This window comes from Erpetoichthys calabaricus, chromosome 2, assembly GCF_900747795.2.
Source record: "Erpetoichthys calabaricus chromosome 2, fErpCal1.3, whole genome shotgun sequence".
In the NCBI taxonomy this organism is placed as follows: domain Eukaryota; kingdom Metazoa; phylum Chordata; class Cladistia; order Polypteriformes; family Polypteridae; genus Erpetoichthys; species Erpetoichthys calabaricus.
Window position 1 is genome coordinate 230897574 of NC_041395.2, and position 22434 is coordinate 230920007.

At 37.8% G+C, this 22434-nt stretch overlaps 1 protein-coding gene across 1 annotated transcript in view; it reads left to right on the forward strand.

The window, feature by feature from the left end:
• The window catches only part of htra1b (HtrA serine peptidase 1b), a 152813-nt gene that overhangs the window by 105308 nt on the left and 25071 nt on the right, over window positions 1-22434 (forward strand). The window contains exons 4-5 of the mRNA XM_028795231.2: window positions 13662-13856; window positions 16473-16505. Coding sequence (XP_028651064.1) covers window positions 13662-13856; window positions 16473-16505 — 228 coding nt within the window. The remainder of the gene's footprint in view (window positions 1-13661; window positions 13857-16472; window positions 16506-22434) is intronic.

Genomic DNA, 22434 nt, shown 5'->3' on the forward strand with positions numbered 1-22434 from the left:
CAGAATTTGTTCCTTTTGAGTCTGATTGGCTTGCAGAATTGTGGTAACTCCTTGGTAGGTTGTAACCATGAACAGTGTCATGTCTAACTCGTTCTCATAGTTCAAAGTGGACAGTTTGCAGTGCTTACATTATGAAGAAAATCCAAAAAAAGAAGGAGTAAAACAGCAAACTTGTGATTTTTCTTTGTGTTGAGTTGCACTTCCATTCTTGATCAAGCCTCATCCAACACACCCCTGCAAAGGCACACGGTAGTCCTTTTTATTTAGATAGAAGCAACATGCATTGTTGCCCGGGTAAGTAATGATAAGCTCTGGTAATTTTACCTGCTAGCCCAGCTTCAGTCCTTTTGGATGTTTCTCTTGCTCTGAGCCAGCAGGGGGCACTGGTGTACAAATTGCAGCACACATCCTGGAACCCCTAGGGTCAAATTTTTAGATTTCAAAGTAGTCTTGTCTAGTATGGTTCTGGAGAGCTACTATAGAAAATTTGGTCCAGATCAGTCAAAGGGTTTATGATTTTATAAGGAACAGATAGATAGATTTTTACAAGGCATCTAGCTCTTAACTATATTAAAACACAAGATGATTTCAGTGCTCACAATTGCAGATTATCTAGTCAAATGCTCACACTGATTATTTTCATCAAGAAATAAATTAAGGTCTTTGTTAAATATACTTGAGAAGTGCATGCATTTTATGGGTAGCCCTGTATGTCATGCAAGTTATGTTACTCTGACTAAAAACTCATATCATCTGTTCCACCTCTCTGAGGCACTAGGCCCCTCAGTATTTTCTCCATGGTTTTCCAACAAAGCTTGAATTTACTATTGCCAAAAGCATACTATTCTTTATAATTACACATTCACTACAGATTTTAAATAAAAGAATTCTAGAAATTATGTAAAACGTACTGTAAGTTTCTCTCCTAGACTATACTGTCTTAATTACTTACTTATCAAGAAAACATTAATGTCAGCCATGCACAATCATGAAAGAATATGAATGAGTGAATTAATCAGTCATACAATATTAGTTGAACTTTTCATACCCGCTAAAGACGTGTGTTTGCGTATGGCCTGTGATGGACTGGTGCACCAGTCATGGCTGGTCACTTAGCATTAGAATATTAGAACAGTTTTGACAAGAACAGGCCATTCAGACCAACATAGATTGTCAATCCTATTTATGTAATGTTTACGAAATAACATAACACTTTTGAAGGACCCAATAATGTTACTTCATGTTTTTGTAATTCTCTAAGTAATATTGTATACATATGGCTCTGTGGGGATGGCACCTTGATGTTGCTAGCCTTGAATTGTCCCATCATGGTGAAAGTGCTCTGTGGGTCAGCCATTACAGATATAAATATGAAATACCCGCTATGCATCATCAAACTGTGGGTCGATTTAGCCCTTTTTCTCCTTCAGGCAGACATTCATGATTCACATTGGCTGTGTTATATGTGACAAAAAAGACTTTCTCTTGGGTTTATCTTGGTATGGACATTTCTGGTAGAACATTAATTTTAAAAAATCTCTCTCTCTCTCTCTCTCTCTCTCTCTATATATATATATATATATATATCTATATATATAAAGTGGAACCTCAGTTCACGACCATAATTCGTTCCAAAACTCGGGTCGTAAACCGAGTTGGTTGTGAACCGAAGCAATTTCTCCCATAGGATTGTATGTAAATACGATTAATCCGTTCCAGACCGTACGAACTGTATATATATATATATATATATATATATATATATACAGTATATATATATATATATATATATATATATATATATATATATTAGTTTTTAAGCACAAATATAGTTAATTATACCATAGAATGCACAGCGTAATGGTAAACTATAAATGTAAAAACATTGAATAACACTGAGAAAACCTTGAACAACAGAGAAAACTAACACTGCAATAGTTCGCGCTATAGTGCTAGGAACTGCTCGCTAAAAACACTTTTTTTAATGAGTTTTAAGCACAGGGGAAAAAATGAACATTTGAAAAATCCGTAATTTAATAAACCACCAAGAAAAGTAATATTGCAACAATGCAGGCTACAAACCAATCACTGTAAATAGAACTGAAAACAAAAACAAGCCTTCTCTACCTTATGCGTCCCTCGCTCGCTCGCGCGCCTGTGTGTGTGTGCGTGCGTCTCTCTTTTGCGAGCCTGTGTGTGTCTCTCTAGCGCGCTCCTGTGTGTGTGCACGCCTCTCTCTCCCACGCACCTGTGTGTGTGTGCGTACGTCTCTCTTTTGCAAGCCTTGAGCGCCTGTGTGTGTGTCTCTCTAGAGCGCTCCTGTGTGTGTGTGCGCCTCTCTCGCGTGTGGTCCTATGTGTGTGCGCAGCTCTCTCTGTCTCAAGCTGCCTGTGTGTGTGTGTGTGTGTGTGTGTGGCGCTCTCTCGCTCTCTCTCTTGCTCGCTGCACATGAAATGCACAGGGAGAGACTGAACATGTACAAACCGAAAGGGAACCTGGCTTGTTCGTATACCGAGTGTGTGGTCGTGAACCGAGGCAAAAGTTTGGCGAACTTTTTGGTCGTAAACCGAGTTGTATGTGTACCGAGACGTTCGTGAACCGAGGTTCCACTGTATATATATGTATGTATATATACAGTGCATCCGGAAAGTATTCACTTTTTCCACATTTTGTTATGTTACAGCCTTATTCCAAAGTGGATTAAATTCATTTTTTTCCTCAGAATTCTACACGCAACATCCCATAATGACAATGTGAAAACAGTTTACTTGAGATTTTTGCAAATTTATTAAAAATAAAAAAATTGAGAAAGCACATGTACATAAGTATTCACAGCCTTTGCCATGAAGCTCAAAATTGAGCTCAGGTGCATCCTGTTTCCCCTGATCATCCTTGAGATGTTTCTGCAGCTTAATTGGAGTCCACATTGTGGTAAATTCAGTTGATTGGACATGATTTGGAAAGGCACGCACCTGTCTATATAAGGTTCCACAGTTGACAGTTCATGTCAGAGCACAAACCAAGCATGAAGTCAAAGGAATTGAAGAGCTCAGTTCCAAAATCAGCTAAGTACAAAAGAAAAATTTTGGAGATAAATAGGAAAATCTGGGTCCGTAAGCAGATTTTGAAACTAATTTCCTAAAACTATAGCGCTACACTGTTGCAATTAGCAGGTTTTGAAACTCAAACATATTTTCGGCGCATGACCAACTGCATGAAAAGTCACAATCACAAGTTCACTAAATTTTACCAAAAGGTGTAGTTAGCAGATTTTGGAACTCACATCTTCAATTGTCTGTAGACCTCCGAGACAGGATTGTCTCGAGGCACAAATTTGGGGAAGGTTACAGAAATATTTCTGCTGCTTTGAAGGTCCCATTGAGCACAGTGGCCTCCATCATCCGTAAGTGGAAGAAGTTCGAAACCACCAGGACTCTTCCTAGAGCTGACCGGCCATCTAAACTGAGCGATCGGGGGAGAAGGGCCTTAGTCAGGGAGGTGACCAAGAACCCGATGGTCACTCTGTCAGAGCTCCAGAGGTCCTCTGTGGAGAGAGGAGAACCTTCCAGAAGGATAACCATTTCTGCAGCAATCTACCAATCAAGCCTGTATGGTAGAGTGGCCAGACGGAAGCCACTCCTTAGTAAAAGGCACATGGCAGCCCGCCTGGAGTTTACCAAAAGGCACCTGAAGGACTCTCAGACCATGAGAAATAAAATTCTCTGGTCTGATGATACAAAGATTTTAACTCTTTGGTGTGAATGCCAGGCGTTACATTTGGAGGAAACCAGGCACCGCTCATCACCAGGCCAATACCATCCCTACAGTGAAGCATGGTGGTGGCAGCATCATGCTGTGGGGATGTTTTTCAGTGGCAGGGACTGGGAGACTAGTCAGGATAAAGGGAAAGATGACTGCAGCAATGTACAGACATCCTGGATGAAAACCTGCTCCAGAGCGCTCTTGACCACAGACTGGGGCGACGGTTCATCTTTCAGCAGGACAATGATCCTAAGCACACAGCCAAGATATCAAAGGAGTGGCTTCAGGACAACTCTGTGAATGTCCTTGAGTGGCCCAGCCAGAGATCAGACTTGAATCTGATTGAACATCTCTGGAGAGATCTTAAAATGGCTGTGCACTGACGCTTCCCGTCCAACCTGATGGAGCTTGAGAGGTGCTGCAAAGAGGAATGGGCGAAACTGGCCAAGGATAGGTGTGCCAAGCTTGTGGCATCATATTCAAAAAGACTTGAGGCTGTAATTGCTGCCAAAGGTGCATCGACAAAGTATTGAGCACAGGCTGTGAATACTTATGTACATGTGATTTCTCAGTTTTTTTACTTTTAATAAATTTGCAAAAACCTCAAGTAAACTTTTTTCACGTTGTCATTATGGGGTGTTGTGTGTAGAATTCTGAGGAAAAAAAATTAATTTAATCCATTTTGGAATAAGGCTGTAATATAACAAAATGTGGAAAAAGTGATGCGCTGTGAATACTTTCCAGATGCACTGTGTATATATATATATATATATATATATATATATATATATATATATATATATATACTGTGTATATATATGTTATGATTGTAGATGTCAGTGTGGTGCAGTAGTTGATCCTCGCAGATCCAATGTCCTGAGTCCAGTATCTTGTTGTTTCTGGTGTGACATTTGCATTTTTTATGCGTCTTCTGAGGGTTTTCTTCTGTTTCTTCCCGTTCTCCTCCCTCCTCCTAAAAGATATGCATGTTCAGTTAACTGACATTTCCAGTGTGGCCTTTGTAAATGAGGTTGTGGGTATGTGCATGACTTGGCTCTGTGATACACTGACACCCCATCCAGGTCTGTCTGCTGCTTTTCGCCCAGCACAACTGAAATACAATCTGGGCCCCACTGACCTTGAATTGAATTAAATAGATTTAAAATGTTACATTATGATGAATTCTTTTAACAGCATTTCAACTTCTTTGCTCTTTATGTGAGTGGAACTTTCTGCTTCTGTGAATTTTTCAATTTTCGGTTTTCAATATCTCAGCTTTTTAATTGTCGCTAGTGCAGTTTAATTAATAGTGTGATTATTCCTTTCTTTTTCAGCTTGTTTCATCTGGTGTGAATCCTCTCTTGTTTCTCAATTTTCTTTAGGTTTTAGGTTATTCAGACTTTATTTTTTTCTTTGCACTCATTTAAACAAATTATGAAAATGGTTCGATGCATGCATTGAACAAATAAATTATGATTTGAAAGTTTCCTTGTGGGCTTTGTAGTTCCTTACTTTTTATAAAGAACCAAAAACCATGATTTTAGATTTTTTTGTATGCACATACAGCATACGTGAATGAGGATGTGTGACTTGCAGAGAACTGGTGTCCCACCCAAGGAAGGTTTCTCCTTTGCCCCGGATTCTACTAGGATGGACCTTGCAATGATAGAACTAAATTAAGCAAGTTTAAATGAACAGATGGACGAATTTCCAACATTATAATAAATTCTGATGTATTTTTCATTTTATCCACCTGTCAACACAGCAGTAACATCACTATTCACAGTCATGGCAGCACATGATGCTATTTGCTTTTTTTTTTTTATAGCTTTGTGTGGTGTGAGTAAGTGGCAATGCATTCCCTCCAGTTGACTGACATCCCACCCAAGAATGATTCTTATACTCTGCCCAGCGCTACTGTACACCACTTACTGCAGCATGCCCACTCACTCATCATCTACCTGACTTTGGCCCTCAGTGTCACAATGCTGGAAGAGTGAGTTCTTATGACATATTGGGGCGGAGTAGTGGCAATGAGGCTAAGGATCTGTGCTGGTATCCCGAAGGTTGCTGGTTTGAATCCCTGTCACTACCAAAAGAGATCCTACTCTGCTGGGCCCTTGAGCAAGACCCTTAACCTGTAATTGCTCCAGGGGCGCTGCACAATGGCTGACCCTGTGCTCTGACCCCAAGGGGTATGCAAAAACTAACAAATTCCTAATACAAGAAATTGTATAAGGCGAAATAAAGAACAATTTTATTGTCCAATTTCACTGCAATGCCAATTTAAGAAGCAGCATGGCAATCCATGCATTACATTCTTAAATCAACACAATTTAATTCAGGGTTGTAGAGGAAGCATCGGGCACAGGGCAGGTACTAACCAGAGTGGCATGCTGGTACATCTCAATAAACACTATAAAACAACATTGGTAATGTATTATAAACAGACATACCAGTAAAGTGCAGTAACATGAGAGTTAATATCTCTTTGCCTGAACCTTGTTAGCTGATAGGAAATTAAAGGCAGAAAAGCTGCACTTTCACGGGTTGTGTGCATCTGTTTATTTACTTACCGGAAGCGAACAGTGCAGTGCTATTTCTGTTCACGGTATGAATTCTCTGCATGTCTGCTGGGAAGCAGGCAGCACTTTGTCATTACTTCTATTTATGCTGCACAAGTCTGAATACCAGACTTAACCCCGTTATGTTCTCTACATAGCAGTTAGGTAAACTCTTTAACATATGATATAAAGTTTGCTAATCAATTAACTGGTCTGACTGGTCTCTTATGTGCAAACTCTTTGTAACAAGTATAATGCATATAATACATATTATTAAAATTTATACAAGTATATACTGTATATTTAAATGTTAATCATTATGGGAGGATTTTGCTGTGGTTAGCACTACTGATAACACTGGAGCACAATCTAAAATGAGTAAAGAAGCTTTTTAAATATTATCACTGCAATGAAAGAACACAACTGAATCAAATAAATTAAAATAACATAGTGAATACAACAGGATGCTTTGAAGGTAATCCATGAAACCCAGCCTTCAACCCTCTACCAGACAGGTAGCTATTTGACTAGACAGCCCTATCTAAAAGGAGAATTTGATTTTTTATACTTTGAGATTATAAAGAGCATTGCTTTCTCATTTAGTTATAGACAGAGGACTGGGATTGTTCCAGCTGAGTGAAATAAGTCTTCATGCGCGTAGTGTGGTATGATATTATAAACAATATTACAACTGATCATTCATAGCACACTTTTATCCCATCTAGCATTACTGCTGTTAAAAGAGATTTACAAAAATATTTATGTAAGGAATTCAGGAATTCCCACAATACACAGCCTAGTGATGCAAGTGCCTAATCATACTGCTCATGGATGTTGGATTTTGATCTGAGATATGTGTAGTCATTGAATTATGGCAGGCTTAGCAGATATTGTACTGCAGTGTAATTTATGAATGACTGAATTGTATTCCTTTCCTGAAATTTTTTTTAGATATTGCTTTCTCATCATTCCCTACTATTAAAAAGAGATAAGGCTGTCTGGAGATGTTGCCTGAATCTTCACTTACATTAGCCAGTACCACCTCATTGATGAATGTAGGAGAAAGAAGAGGGATGTTGGGCAGGTTGCTTTTAGCAAATTGTCTTATTTGTACATAGAAGAAATGATGTGTCTCTGGAAGATCTGGAAGTTAAAGCACAAAAAATGTAAATAAATTATCAATTTGAATATCTCTAAATATCTAAATCCCTAGCATTTTACATAATTAAATATGAAATAGGTTAAAGAAGGCTGAATCATGTGTTCATCATGTATAGGGGCAACATATCAGAGGTTCTCTTTCTTAAAATGTATACTACATTAGTTCTATATCTATAGTAAATTGTGAACCACTGGTAAATTGATGATAGATAGATAGATAGATAGATAGATAGATAGATAGATAGATAGATAGATAGATAGATAGATAGATAGATAGATAGATAGATACTTTATTAATCCCAAGGGGAAATTCACAAGTATTTATTAGTATTGACTGGAGCACAAAGTAGAATACCGAAAGAAGATTTAGAAGAACATTTTTTTTCCATGGCTAACAAAGCAAGTTTGTGGACCTCTACCCATTTCCAATATTATATTGTACAAGTATTTGCATCCCAATAATGTAACTGAATTTTAGGTAGTTCCATGCCGCCTACTGCATTACATCCTTTTTAATGTGTCGCCATTTTGAGCTTCAGAAAAACAAGTCCTAAGAAGTCTAATTTTTTAAAGAAGAATTTGTTGATGTATATAGGGATGTTGTGAAAGACTTGTAGGACCTTTTGCTTTCCAATTTTGCTCTTCCTGAAAATAAAATTTCATGGATCTGTATAAAATAATACATCACGTCAAATGTAACTGGTATATTTCAACATACTAGTACATTCAACTTTTACATAGTACCAGGGAAAGGCATTGTGCTGCATTTTGGTTGAACATAGAAAGTAAAAATTTCATTGTACTCTGTTCACGTAATAATGCTGCTAATCCTACTGTGCATACTACCTCACACATTGGGCATCCTGGATCTGAAACAAACTCCTGCTTGTTGTGTGGTGTACGGTTTACACATGCTCCTCTTGTCTCTGTGGGCTTTTCTCTGGGTACTTTTTTTTTCATCCTCAGCATGTTAGATTAACTGGCAATTCTAAGTTAGCTCCATGTGTGACTGGTTCTGTCAGTGGACTGGTTTCCCAACTAGGAGTCATTCATACCCTGCCACCACCCTGAATTAGATGGCAAGGGTTCACCTTTAACAACCACATCCCTGGCACTTATAGCTCCTGTGTAGACTGAATATACAATGCTTTTTCCCTACTTGGGAAAATTATGCAAGAATTTTGGAAGTGCACATGACTTGTTATCTGCAGTTATCTATGCAATTGCTTTGTCATAACAGCCTTGTACATCCAAAGTTGTCACAAAAATGAATTAGAGTTGATTTCACCATCAGAGGTGTATAGTGCAAGAGTTAAACTTACCTTGCAAAAATGTAATGGTTCAGAACATAGGAATAACTGGAATGTAGTTAAAAAGAAAAAGATAGACTCAATGAGTGCACTAGCTCATAGATTTCAGTATTGCAGAAGCTGCAAGAATGTTTGGGCCAAGAAAAAAGCTGGGATTGGCTCCAGCTCCTTGTCAACCTTGAATGGAATGAAGTGAAATTTAAAATGAATCCCAGCAAATGCTTTTGAATCTTCTCAGAGAAGCTTGCATCATCAGTTTGCTATCAGTTTTAGGGGTTTTTGGGAGGCTTTTGAAGTACTTTTTTAGATTTATATTATTTATGGTTACTTGTGTACAAAATTAATTTTGTACACAATATGTGTATGTGGATGTGGATGGATCATCAGTTCAGTTTAAGACAGTCTTCCAAAGAAAACCACTTTGGAGCATTTAGATTTGCCATTTAATCAAACAGACCCATTTTTGGATGTAGTGGGAGAACGTACAAAACTCATCACAGACAACATTCAGACTCAGTATTTGAACCCAGGGCTCTGCAGCTTTGAGGTAGGAAACTCTAACCTCTGTGCCACAGTACTACCCTCAGTCCAATACATGTATATACACTCCCTGTGCAAGTTACTAAGAACACCTGTACACCTGCTTATCCAGGCAATTATGCAATCAGCCAATCATGTGGCAGCAACGCAATGCAGATACAGGTCATGGGTTTCTGTTAATTTTCACATCAAACACCAGAATAGGGAAAAAATGTGACGTCAGTGATATGATTGTTAGTGCCAGATGAGCTGGTTTGAGTATTTCTGTAACTGCTGATGTATTTTGATTTTTCACATACAACAGTCTCAAGGGTTTATTGAAAAAACAAAAAACATCCAAGGAGTGGCAGTTCTGTGATCGAAACACCATGTTAATGAGAGGGGTCACAGGAGAATGGCTTGACTGGTTTGAGATGACGGAAGGCTACAGTAACTCAGATAACAACTTCCTACAACTATGATGAGCAGAAAAGCATCTCATTGTAGCTGTCCCAATGATGCTAAGAATAATGATTTGTTTTATTTTATTTGTGGGGACCCAGGAACACATCCAACCTTGACTCAGCACACATACGCTCACACACAGCGGCACAGATAAATAATGATGAATATATTAATCAAATAATGGAATTTATAGTTTTGTCCTACCAGTTCCTGATACAGAGTGAGTTGATTAGGAGTGCTATCCAGACAAAGACATATGCAATCAAGACAAACTCACACAGACAAGCTGACATAGGACAGCACATACATCCAGATGGAAACTGTAATCCAAGGGATGAGTTGTAACCCAACTGAGTGTGAGAGGCATATGAAGAAACAGACTGACAATCGTGAATCCCCCACTATCTTTCAGGTTCCTTTTTAAAGGGCCTATTTGCTCAGTCTTCTTCCCAGCAGCCCCTGTGCCCTCTGAAGCTGTCCAACAGTGTTATACCGCCAGAGCCACTGGGCGATATAGTACGTTTTAAGTAGCGCTGATACATCATTATTCACAATATGACAAAACTTGAGGCGGACGGGCTACAATAGGAGAAGGCCTTAATGGGTTTCAATTCTGTTAGCCAAGAACAGAAAGCTGAGGCTGCAGTGGGCACAGGCTCATTGAAACTGAAGAGTTGAAGACTGGAAAAACATATACTGGTCAGATGAATCTTGATTTCTGCAGTGACACACAAATGTAAGGGTCAGAATTTGTCGCCAACAGCATGACTTTAACACACCCAACCTGACTTGTGTCTACAGTGCAAGTTGGTGGTGGTGGTGTAATGGTGTGGGGAATGTTTTCATGGCACACTTTGGGTCCATTGATAGAAATCAATCATGGCTTGAATGCCATGGTGTATTTGAGTATAGTTGCTGACCATGTGCATCCCTTCATGGCCACAATTTAACTATCTTCTAAAGGATACTTCCAGTATGATAATGCACTATGTCACAAAGCAAAAGTCTTCTCAAATTGGTTTCATGAACAAGGCAATGAGTTCATTGTCCTTCAGTGGCCTTCCTTGTCACCAAATCTGAATCCAGTAGAACATCTTTGGGATGTGGTAGAATGGAAGATTCGCAGCATTAATGTGCAGCTGACAAATCTGCTGAACTTTATGGTACAATCATGTCAATATGGACCAGAATCTCAAAGGAATGTATACAATAGTCGTAGAATCCATGTCACAAAGAACTGAGGCTGTTTTGAGAGAAAAAGTAGACACTATGAGTGTTAGTATAGCATTCATAATAATTTGCTTACTCACTGCTGTATAAACCAATACATCAACTACAAGTTGAGAATTCAGATCATTCTAAACTGGCTTACAAAAGGGTAACCAATTAGGATACACAATCTTTATTAATCATTTCTGAGTTTCTCTCCTTGCCTCTGGTTGTCTAAGTGACTGCTTTGGCATGTCACAGTGCCTGAGCTCTACTCTAATGGATTAACAGATATCAAATGGTTTCAGTTTATCTCACCCTTTTGAACCTATATTATTTCTAGATGTGGTAGCAATGTTTAGGTTGTTGAAAACTTGCCCCCAGAGTTTGCTTGCCCCCAGGCGAAAAATAGTGAGAATTTCACTTTCCAAAATATATTATGTGTGCAAAATTAAAAGAAGAAAGCTGCACTCAGTGTGAAGCTGCCTCAGCATGCTAAGATGGGATTCTTTATAGCTCCTGTTTGAAGGATCACAGGTATGTTTTAAGTTAACAGTGATTTACGGTTTGTTGGCTTGGCATACTATGTGCAATGTCTTTACACGTTTTTATAAAGTATATTCATTATTGTATTTCATGTGGAAGCCATTACAGGAAATGGCTTGAGCTGCAGTTAAACTAACAACATTTTAAAAGAAATGATAGGAAACTGAGAAGCCACCCCTGGAGATATCTATTTCTTTCACAACAAATATCTATCTTTTATGCAAATTATTTATTTCTGTTGCATTTTCTGCAGTAATCCTAATTCTCATCATGGGGACCTGCAGTGTCTGCTGTTTTATATTACACCACATTTCTTTAATAGTAGCCAGATCTTGGTGTTACTAGAGCACATCCTTTAATTAGATGCCATGTTCTTGGTCTTATTTTAGAATGCTGTGTGGTCTGGAGGTGAAGGTTTCAATTCATAAATGACTTAGTTTTCAATTTAATGACCCCTCTTTCATCACTCACTCAATGACCTAGTCTCTTAATGGTACACATAAGAAAAGGTTTTCATAACTGTAGTCTTATACTTTTAAAGCACTTGCTGTTCACAGTGTCAGGGATATCAAACATCTGAAGAGAGTGTATGGAGAGTCACAGTGACTGGAAGGTTTCATTCCAACCACATTCTTAATTACTAACTAATGACTTCCGCTAATGGAACAGACATTTTCTTACCCCAGCAGCCTAACAATAATGAGAATGCAAGAAAACAAGAAAAAAAAGAAAAAATTAACTATACAATTAAAACCTTTGACAACTTACATTCATCCATCTGTTTCGAAGTCATATTGTGCCATCCCAGTACTGGTGCAAGGCAGCAACCAACCCTATCTCAGGGCACACTCATACTGTTGAGTTAATACTGAGGAGTAATTTTCTCATCATCCTATTCATCCATTTTCTAACCTGCCAAATCTAGTTCAGGTTTATGGAAAGTCAGTCTCTATCCCAACAGCAATAGTAAACTCTAGACTGATGGCCTCATTCTACAGTAGTAGTGGCGCCGCCGAGAGTGGCAGCCTTTTCAGCAGCTCCGTGTATGACTTTATTTTTCTACTTTTATTTTTCTCTTTTTTTAAGTATCTATCTATCTAAAAAAAAAATGTGAATTTCCCCTTGGGATTAATAAAGTATCTATCTATCTATCTATCTATCTATCTATCTATCTATCTATCTATCTATCTATCTATCTATCTATCTATCTATCTATCTATCTATCTATCTATCTATCTATCTATCTATCTATCTATCTATCTCATTCACATAGAAGGCCAATGCATAGACGTCAAATTCATATTGGAAAATTTGAAGAGTTGGAATGAACCATCTCATTAATTTAGTTAAGAGCAGAGACATAAAAACCAGCACCCAGACTGTGGTCTCAGGACCATCATTTATCCATCCATCCATTTCCGAAATCTGATTAATTCAAGCAGTGGGTACTGACAGAACTAAAGCATGGCCAGACAGCATCAGGCACAATTTAAGAAAAAAGCCTGAATAGAATGTCACTCACAGCAAGCCAGTTAAGAGTCACCAGATAACCTAAAGCAACTTTGGAACATGGAAGGAAAGATGGCCTACCTAGATTAAAACTCATATGTGCATATAAGAACATATGAACTCCATGCAAACAGTGACCAAGCCAGCATCTGCATGCTCTCTGATGGATTTGCGAGGCTGGAGTGCCACCCTCCTGTTACAAATCATTGGTGTACCTTTTTTTCATAGAAGTAACAACACCTTTTATTTTTTCTACTTACCACCCGTGAGGAAATATAACTATATCACACAGTCCATTAAAATAAAAATCAGATTTTTGAATGACTCATAGCAATGAATCACTTAAACTTTGCTTCAGCTGAATCCCTTTTTTTTGCCTACCAACATTAGGCTTTCACATAAAAGTATTTGATTCTTTTCCGAATGGAATCACTTCTGGTTTTTTTAATGAAAGCAAAACTCATGTTAAAGCAGCTTGTTTTTGGTTTTAGTGCAGGCGTATAATCGTGCAGGTTGGTGCCGGCTCAGCTAAGATCTTGTTTTGCCTGCAGCTATAGCATTATACCCCTCAAGGTTATATTTACAGGATTTTCCTATTCTCCTTTCCATTTTTCAGGGCAAGCTGCCAGTGTTGCTTCTTGGTCGATCTGCTGATCTTCGTCCTGGCGAGTTTGTGGTGGCCATTGGAAGCCCATTCTCCCTCCAAAATACAGTGACCACTGGCATTGTGAGCACAACACAGCGTGGAGGCAAGGAACTGGGACTTCGCAACTCTGACATGGATTATATCCAGACTGATGCCATTATTAATGTATGGATTGTTATTATTCATTTTAATTATTATTTTTCATAATGGCTGGGGTTGTCAAATTGTGTTCTTGCATGTGCCATTGTGTTTGTGCATGTGTGGTAAGTATGGACTCATTTTGTCATGGAATCAAACCATGATCCTTTCCAGTTCGGACATTTGCACTGTGGTAGCTACAGGTGGTCAGCCATATACCCACAATATCTGGATTATAAAAACCCTCAGAATCAACTCCTCTACAGTGTGAGCTAATAAGAGAATTTTTATACTTATACACGCAGAGACTGCACTTCATGGTGACGTCAACTGAGCTTCTCTCACTCAGTCCCAACATTTTTGCACAGCACCAGCACAGCCAAGTGATTTGTCATGGAATCACACCATGATCCATCTCAGTTCTTCTATTAGCTCACACAGTTAAGGAGCTGCTTCTGAGGGCCTTTGTAATTCACACATTGTGGATTTATGGCTGGCCAGTGGCAGTTACAACAGTGCAAATCTCTGTACTAGGACTGATCGTGGTGTGATTCCACAGCAGAACAGTTATGTTTTCAGATCCCTGCTTGTATTTATGACTACTCTTTTTAGTGTTAAAACAAAATCATCTTTGGAACCTCCGAATGGGATTAAGGTTTGAACGTCTACAGTATGTTCAGATTGATTATGAGACATAGTGACTGATTATTATAACATTCAAGAGGTAGTGAAGTGGGTGTGGTGAGGAGTATGGAACAACATAAAATGGATAGGCATGTTTAGTATCTCACAGCTGTAGTTTTGAGTAACTGTAGGACATCCTGTGGTTATTTAACATATAGTATTTTAGCCTGTCTTTTCCTGTCTTTAAAAAATCAAATAAGATGCATTTTCCTACACTTGAAGTGGTCTGCTGGGGTGTAATGAAATCTATCTTTTTACAAAGTAAAACCAGCAGAGAATAGAATAAGAAAATGAACATAATGGTTGAAGAACTCTTTTCTGTTCTCTTCCTTGGGAACAGCTAGCTGAACTCTACAAGTAATTACTTCAAATCTAAGCACACTCGAAAAGGAATGTAATTTCAATCTGTTGCAATCTGTCAAAGGACAAGGCCATTTTGCTGACTGTGTTATATGAAATAGAAGGATAAATGTATTAAATAAAACATCTTTAACCAGGCATATGCCACCTTTTTTCATTATAAGGAAGTATCCTGAATTGGGACTGGGGTTCAATTTTTCTCACCATTATTGATTTTATGGTTTTTGTCTTCATTATCTTGAAAACATTTAAAGTTAAGGATGTATTTATTAGTGCATGGCATTCTGATTACTTTATGGCAGTGATTAAGTTTATGGTTCTAATGGACCACTATTATGATTCCTAAATGTCCCTTAAAAGATTTGGATTTAGATTTGAACCACTTCCATTCTGGAACTGTTTTTAATTTATTAATGTCTTTCCACTCTATTTTAAAAATTAAATTTCTATTGTTGTCACAGGACCCCATTTAACGTCAGATAATAATAAAGGAATTGATTTGGTTAAAGTCTGGGAGCCACAAAGACTGTGAACACCCATTACTATAGACCATTTACTCCATTTCAGCCTGGTGTTGATTTTTCTGTTAAATGAACCCTTTCTTTTGTAGCAGTTTGCACTGTACAGTGTAGTTTGTGAAATAACCTCAGATTTCTAGAAGAAAAAAAGGATGTGCACACTGCTTATTTACTCCAACAGGTTATGAGATACCATTCCCTACATTATCTATTTAGAACACTCCAAAATGGCAATTGAAGACAAGTAGGAAATATTACGAAACATGTAATGCATTCAGGTTAAGAGTGATAAATGCTCAATACTTTAATGAGTGTGGCACGGTGGCGCTGCTGCCTCGCAGTTAGGAGACCTGGGTTCACTTCCCGGGTCCTCCCTGCGTGGAGTTTGCATGTTCTCCCCGTGTCTGCGTGGGTTTCCTCCCACAGTCCAAAGACATGCAGGTTAGGTGCATTGGCGATTCTAAATTGTTTCTAGTGTGTGCTGGGTGTGTGTGTGTGCTCCATGTGGTGGGCTGGTGCCCTGCCCGGGGTTTGTTTCCTGCCTTGTGCCCTTTGTTGGCTGGGATTGGCTCCAGCAGACCCCCGTCACCCTGTAGTTAGGATATAGCGGGTTGGATAATGAATGGACGGATACTGTAATGATGCTGCAACTGCTATCATTCAGACACTGAGACATTATATTGTGCATAAGGTTGTACAGTAGAGGTCACTGTTTAGCTGGTTTGAATATTAGTTTAGTTCCTAAGCAATAAGAGTGGACTTGTCTGCTTTTTCAGAAAACTATTCTTTCCTGCAGGGTTGTGAGTTAAATGCAATTTAATGGAATGGAAATGAAATTTGTACATGGTAAAATATCCTTTAGCAGAATATTGTTACAGCTTAACATCATCTAAAATAGTGCGTGTTCACAAAAGTGAACCAATGGGAATAAAAAGACTATTTAGCCACTTATAAAATGAGAGCATATTACATGCAAGAGACTTTAAGGACAATTTCAAAACATTAACTAGTGTTGTATCAGATGTGATCATGCACAGTATCTGCTCAAAAATGGCTTTTCTTGTGTCTTCTTTTTTTACAGTATGGAAATTCTGGAGGTCCCCTTGTAAATCTGGTAAGCGTACCCTTTTTCTTCAATGTCATTTGAACACATTATAATATACTATACTGTATTAACATGTCACAGAAAGGAGAGTGTATGAAACACATAGATAAGTAAATAATCATTTTACTTGCCATAAGAAACTAAGACAAGTCAGTACTCAGTGGATTTCATGTCTTTCTGCTTCTGTGAACTGAGAGGATAAAATGTAAAGAAGAAATCTCCACAGGTTTTGTATTTTCAGCTATAAGCATTAAAAACATGTCTGATTCTGCCTGTATTTTTAGATTACAGGACTTCCTAGCAAGTAAACAATTACAGTGAAAGTCTAATGTCTGGTTGGCCATTGTTTCAGCTTACACTGCTTTTAGTCTTCTCCACTTTAGTACATCATGAAATCTATAACAATGATCTTTACAATATTCTGAAATTGAACTAATTCACATCTAGAGAGGTTTTGAGTTATCTGAAAAGGATATAATATGAGGGCAAATATGCTTTAGAAAAAGCTGCTTTAATATGGAATATCTGCAAATAAATAAACAGACTGTGAAATGTGACAATAAATAAATAATAAATTGATTTGTGAGCATAAATAATTAAAGGTGTCATGAAATGTGTTTTTTTGTTGCTCGTTTAATCGTTTATTTATTTCATTGACACTATGCACAACATGAAATATGTCCATCCAGGCAGAGAGGGTGGGCTCTAGCAAGTGCTGTGTTTTGATTGGTGCATCATCGGTAGAGTGGACATATATCTTTGGCCATTAAGTGCCACATTTACAGCGGACATTTTAGATGCAAAGTCCAGATGATGAATTTGGAGTTTCTCGAATTAAAGGCCACTTCACACGGTATTTCTGGGTATCCTTTTCATGCACTCATATCTGCACACACACTTCATAAGCAATTCGCCAATCAAAAGACAGTACTCATTAATTTATTTCATGTATTATTTCATAATACAGTACATTTATTTATTTGCATATTTAAATTTTTATTTATGTATTTAATTTTATCTGAAATATTCCTGCATGCTTTAGTAATCAACCATGTATATAAACAGAATTGTATTTTTTTTCATGCAAATTGACTTAAAAGCAACCTTTTACACAAGAGTTAGGAATGAACTACAATAATAAGCAAGTCATAAATGAGTTTGTGTCCCAAAGAAGATGAAAGAGCTACACAGCATCTCCCTAAAGGCATAGTAAAAACTTGCATTATTTCACAGCATTTAAAGTAAAATAATTCCCAATGCTGCCTAAATATGCTCCAGACCTCATGGACCCTGAATTAGGTTGAAACAGGTTTTAAAATGTTGTGTTCTATTAAAATAATGTTAAAAGATGTTGATTGTTAATTTTGTTGGTTTACTTAGACTGTTGCTTTCAACATTTTATTAGCACAATCTGTTATATTGCTCTATAACACTCTTTCTTCTTCATTTTTCCACACTTCTATGTTGGTCAATGTGCTTGATCAGCCTTCTCCAGACAGCTTGGTCCTGCACCTCCTCGCCAGTCAGATCTCCTTTTACTTTATTTATTCACCTCCACTTTGGCCTCCCTCCTTCACTTTCTCTTACCCTGTAATTCCATTCCCATCACTCTTTTACCCACATGTTCATTGTCTCTCCTCATCACATGTCCATACCACTTCAACCTGCTTTTCTGTGCTTTCTTAGATATCTCTCCCACTTTTGTTGTGCCTCTGATTTTCCCATTTCTTTTTCTGTCCTTTTCCTCCTGCTCTCCCTTTACTGCACATGTCTCAGCAGCGTACTTCATTGCTTATTGTACCACTGTCTTAAAAAACCCACCTTTAACCTTCTTGTATATCTGTATAACACATTTATTCACATATACTGTACATCCTTTTACAGTTGTAATATAGGTTAGGTTAAAGGTCACACAAGGAGCCGTGTTGTTTAAAGTCCTGTTATTATTGTTGGTGAAAGCACTAAATAAGCCCAGTTTCAGTTAGCATGTGTGAGTTAGCATGCCATGAGATGAACTAAGCTGCTCCTTGCCATGCTGCTAGGGTAACCTCTGATTTCCAATGAAACTATCCAGAAATGAGTAGATGAAGAAAATGAAAAGATGGAATGAAGTCGGAATCAAGTAGGAAATAAAATTATTTTCATTAATTCAGTTATAAAAAGTCTGAGAAATACTTTAAAATAAATTATTTGGCATATACTGTGATATGGTTGTGAGAAAGCCATTCTTACTTTCAATGTCATTTTATCTTTTCACAAAGTGGGCAGCTCTCACCTGGAGCCAGCACACATGGCGATGCGAAATTTCACATACATACAATACCTACATTTTCAAACCCACTTAATCAAATTAATTGTAAGGGATGGAAACTTTTGACATAATGTGAGAAATAACATTGGGCTATTGCAGCGCACATGCACTTTTATTCAACTTAATGTCAGTATATTGTTACCAGTTAAGCCAACCCACACATATTTGGGGATGTAGGAGAAAAAAACAAATTACTTGAAAGAAAACCAACAAAAGACACATGGAGATGGGGTAAACATCTGACACACAATGACTGGCTACAGAATTCAGACCAACGATGATGCATCCTCAAGGCAAAAACACTAACCTCTACATTCAGGATGCACTGGGATAGTAATGATTTTTGCTTCCAGTTTTGCAATTGAATGTTCATCTGATGTGGATCTTAATGGTCTCAAATATATAGTGAACCTTTCTGATCAGTGAAACTGGGATGGCCTCAAACAGTTCCATTGCTTCCTGTTAATTTGTTGCTTCCATTTTTTTATAAAATGTGGCTACAAAAATGAAATATCTTTATATATAATACACTACCGTGGCTGTCCTTTTGTCTGTCCAGGATTTTAAATCACCTGTAGCTTGCAAACCATTTGTCCTATTGACCTGAAATTTGTAACACATATACTATGTGACGTCTAATATCCACTTTCGGGGTGATGATTGACTTCCAAGGTTATTCCCCTTTTTATTTTTATTTTATTTTATTGTAGTTTCAACTTTTGGCAGCGGCCAGTAGGGCGGCCATGCGGTGCATGCGTACGGGCGCCGTTCTCATCCCTACCACCTTCTCCATCACTTCCCCTACCTCTTAATATCTTAAATCATTCTTGAGGCAGATTGAAGACTTAAGTGCCAGCTTAAGTGAAATATTAAAGAAAACCTACTTATTGCAACACAAACACTGACTTAATAAGTTTTAACACAACAAGATGCCGACGAAAGAAGAGAAGAAGTGGGTCGCTGGGGTGGAGAAAAGAAGAGCTGCTCAGGAAGTAGCAAGCACATCAACCTCTTAGCAAGCAAATGCTAAACGTACAGAGAAAGAGTGTGAAAACTAGGAATGCTCAAGTCAAGTGTATTCACTGCACGTTATCGTGCAGTGCACCGTTACTGGTGTTGTATATATTTTGTTTTGTTAAATCAGACAATTATCTTAATGTTCTTTCCCTTTGATAGATACAACATTGCTGCTTGTTAGGTCTCACTGCTACCACATTACCAAATAGGAGAGCTCCAGAAAGTTACTGTAGGTGTATTCACAGATTTACTTAGTGCTTTTAGTGTCAATTTTATTCTTGTTACGCAAAGTGGAGGTAATCCTCTGAATGATCAATTTCCAAAAATTTCATTTATTTTTTTCCCAAATCATTGCACCAAAACAAGGTCATGGGTGGGAAGTTACCTATCCTGAAAGCACTGAACACAAGACAGACGTTAACATTGGACTACAGTAGTTCATCACAGAACACACTGACTCAAGGCCAATTTAGATTCACCAAATAATACAAAAATACTTGTAGTAATGTGTTCTATGATAGATACCTATATAAAATGTTCAGTTGATTGAACATCTTTGGAATGGTTAAGAAAAGAAGGTTCTCAATAGAAAACTTACAGGGATGCCGCAAAAAAATCTGGAAATTGCACACAGATATTGTTGGGTCAGGATGTAAACCCAGGACACTCGAGATGTGAGGCAGAAGTACTAAAAAATCGTGCTGCTCCAGTGTACTTAGGAACTCAATTTATGGATCCCCCTTTATTTATTTTATTGTGTGGGCTTAATCCTAAAAGGAGAAGAACTTCTGATTTGGCAGGAAATATGAACAAGAAGTTAGTCATGAAACTTAAAAGGTCACAGGTTCAAATTTAATACTGCCCACCATATATGAGCCAAGCTGCACTCAAGTTGTAAAAATATTTATATTACTGTATATGATCTGCCTATAATCAAAAAGATGTTCAGCAGTATCAAAATCCTAACAAAGTAATTTATTTACTTATATGTGTAGAGTATGTTTCTATTTAGTGTGACATTTATTTAAATTGGATTTATTTAAATTTGTAATTCAAATAGAGAGTATACTTCTTCTTTTGTAGCATTATTTTATACAGCATATAAATAGTGATGTTTGATTACAAAGACTAGTATTATTATATTCTCACCTGTATTCTTTATCCTGTCATTCACATTCCAGTTACTGTATATTTTGCCACAATTTCCTAGCATACAATATTTGTACTAAGCTTGTGGTAGAACTAACCTAACAAACTAGAGATGCATTTAGTCAGTTTAGAATGTAGCTTTACATTCTCAAATTATCAAATGTGGAAATCAAGAATCTTAAAATAAAAGAAAAAAGACACTTGAGCAGTTTGGTACTTAGTCAAATGAAAACAGCTTAGTTCTTCTTACAGAAGTGTTTTTCCTTCAGAATAAGAAGTTTATTCAAGATAATACCAAAACACATGCAAGGTTCACTTCAGAATTCCCAAAAGTCATGAAGCCACAAATCAGATTAACCTTAACAGACAGGAACCCTTAAGAAGGCCAGGTCTCTTTACAGTATTTACAGTCATCTGTTAAATTAACTGAACAGCACAGGCACAGACAAACTGATGCACATGGATGTCTACAGGATATTGCATTGCTATTGATATTGTATTTCAGCATGTGTGTTAAAAAATAAAAACCTAGACAGAAAATGGAAATGAACAACATATTCTGCCTTAAACTTCATAGTTGCATTATCTCTCCTTAGTATTTACTCTTGCTGCTGTCTGGGACTGATCACCTTTTTATGGCTCTGCACATACATTAACAGTAGCTCAAGCATTTCCCACTGAACACATTACTCCAACATATCATTATATTTCTTTATTTAGCAGATGCTCTTAATCTTGGCATTTTACAAAGTCAAGCCATTATGCATACAGTAAATTGAGTGATTAAAAAAACAGAGTTAACAAGCAATAGAGACTCACGAAGTGCACTACTACAGTTATACTGTGTTAAAGTGCTGTTAGAATTTTCCACTTTTGTTGTCTCACTTTTCCATTTTGTTCTGCTCATGTGTCAGTCTTATTAGAAATGCAGAGATGCTATTGAATCACTTTTTGATCATCGCAAAAAAGCAATACAATTGTTTTGCAAAATTAAAATCTTTCACTTCCCAGGTCCTCCCCGCGTGGAGTTTGCATGTTCTCCCCGTGTCTGCATGGGTTTCCTCCGGGTGCTCCGGTTTCCTCCCACAGTCCAAAGACAGGCAGGTTAGGTGCATTGGAGATTCTAAATTGTCCCTAGTGTGTGCTTGGTGTGTGTGTGGGTGTCTGTGTGCCCTGCGGTGGGCTGGTACCCTGCCCAGGGTTTGTTTCCTGCCTTGCACCCTGTGTTGGGTGGGATTGGCTCCAGCAGACCCCCATGACCCTGTAGTTAGGATATAGCAGGTTGGATCATGGATAGATGGATGGATGGATGGAAATTAAAATCTGGGCTAGATTAACCCTTAAGCAAAATAAGCACATGCTTAGCGCACCACAGAAATTTTCCATTTCTGTATTTATCAAGGTCCATATGGTGCAAAATTGCAAATGGTGCAGCCAGGTTCCACAAAAAGGCGCTCCCAC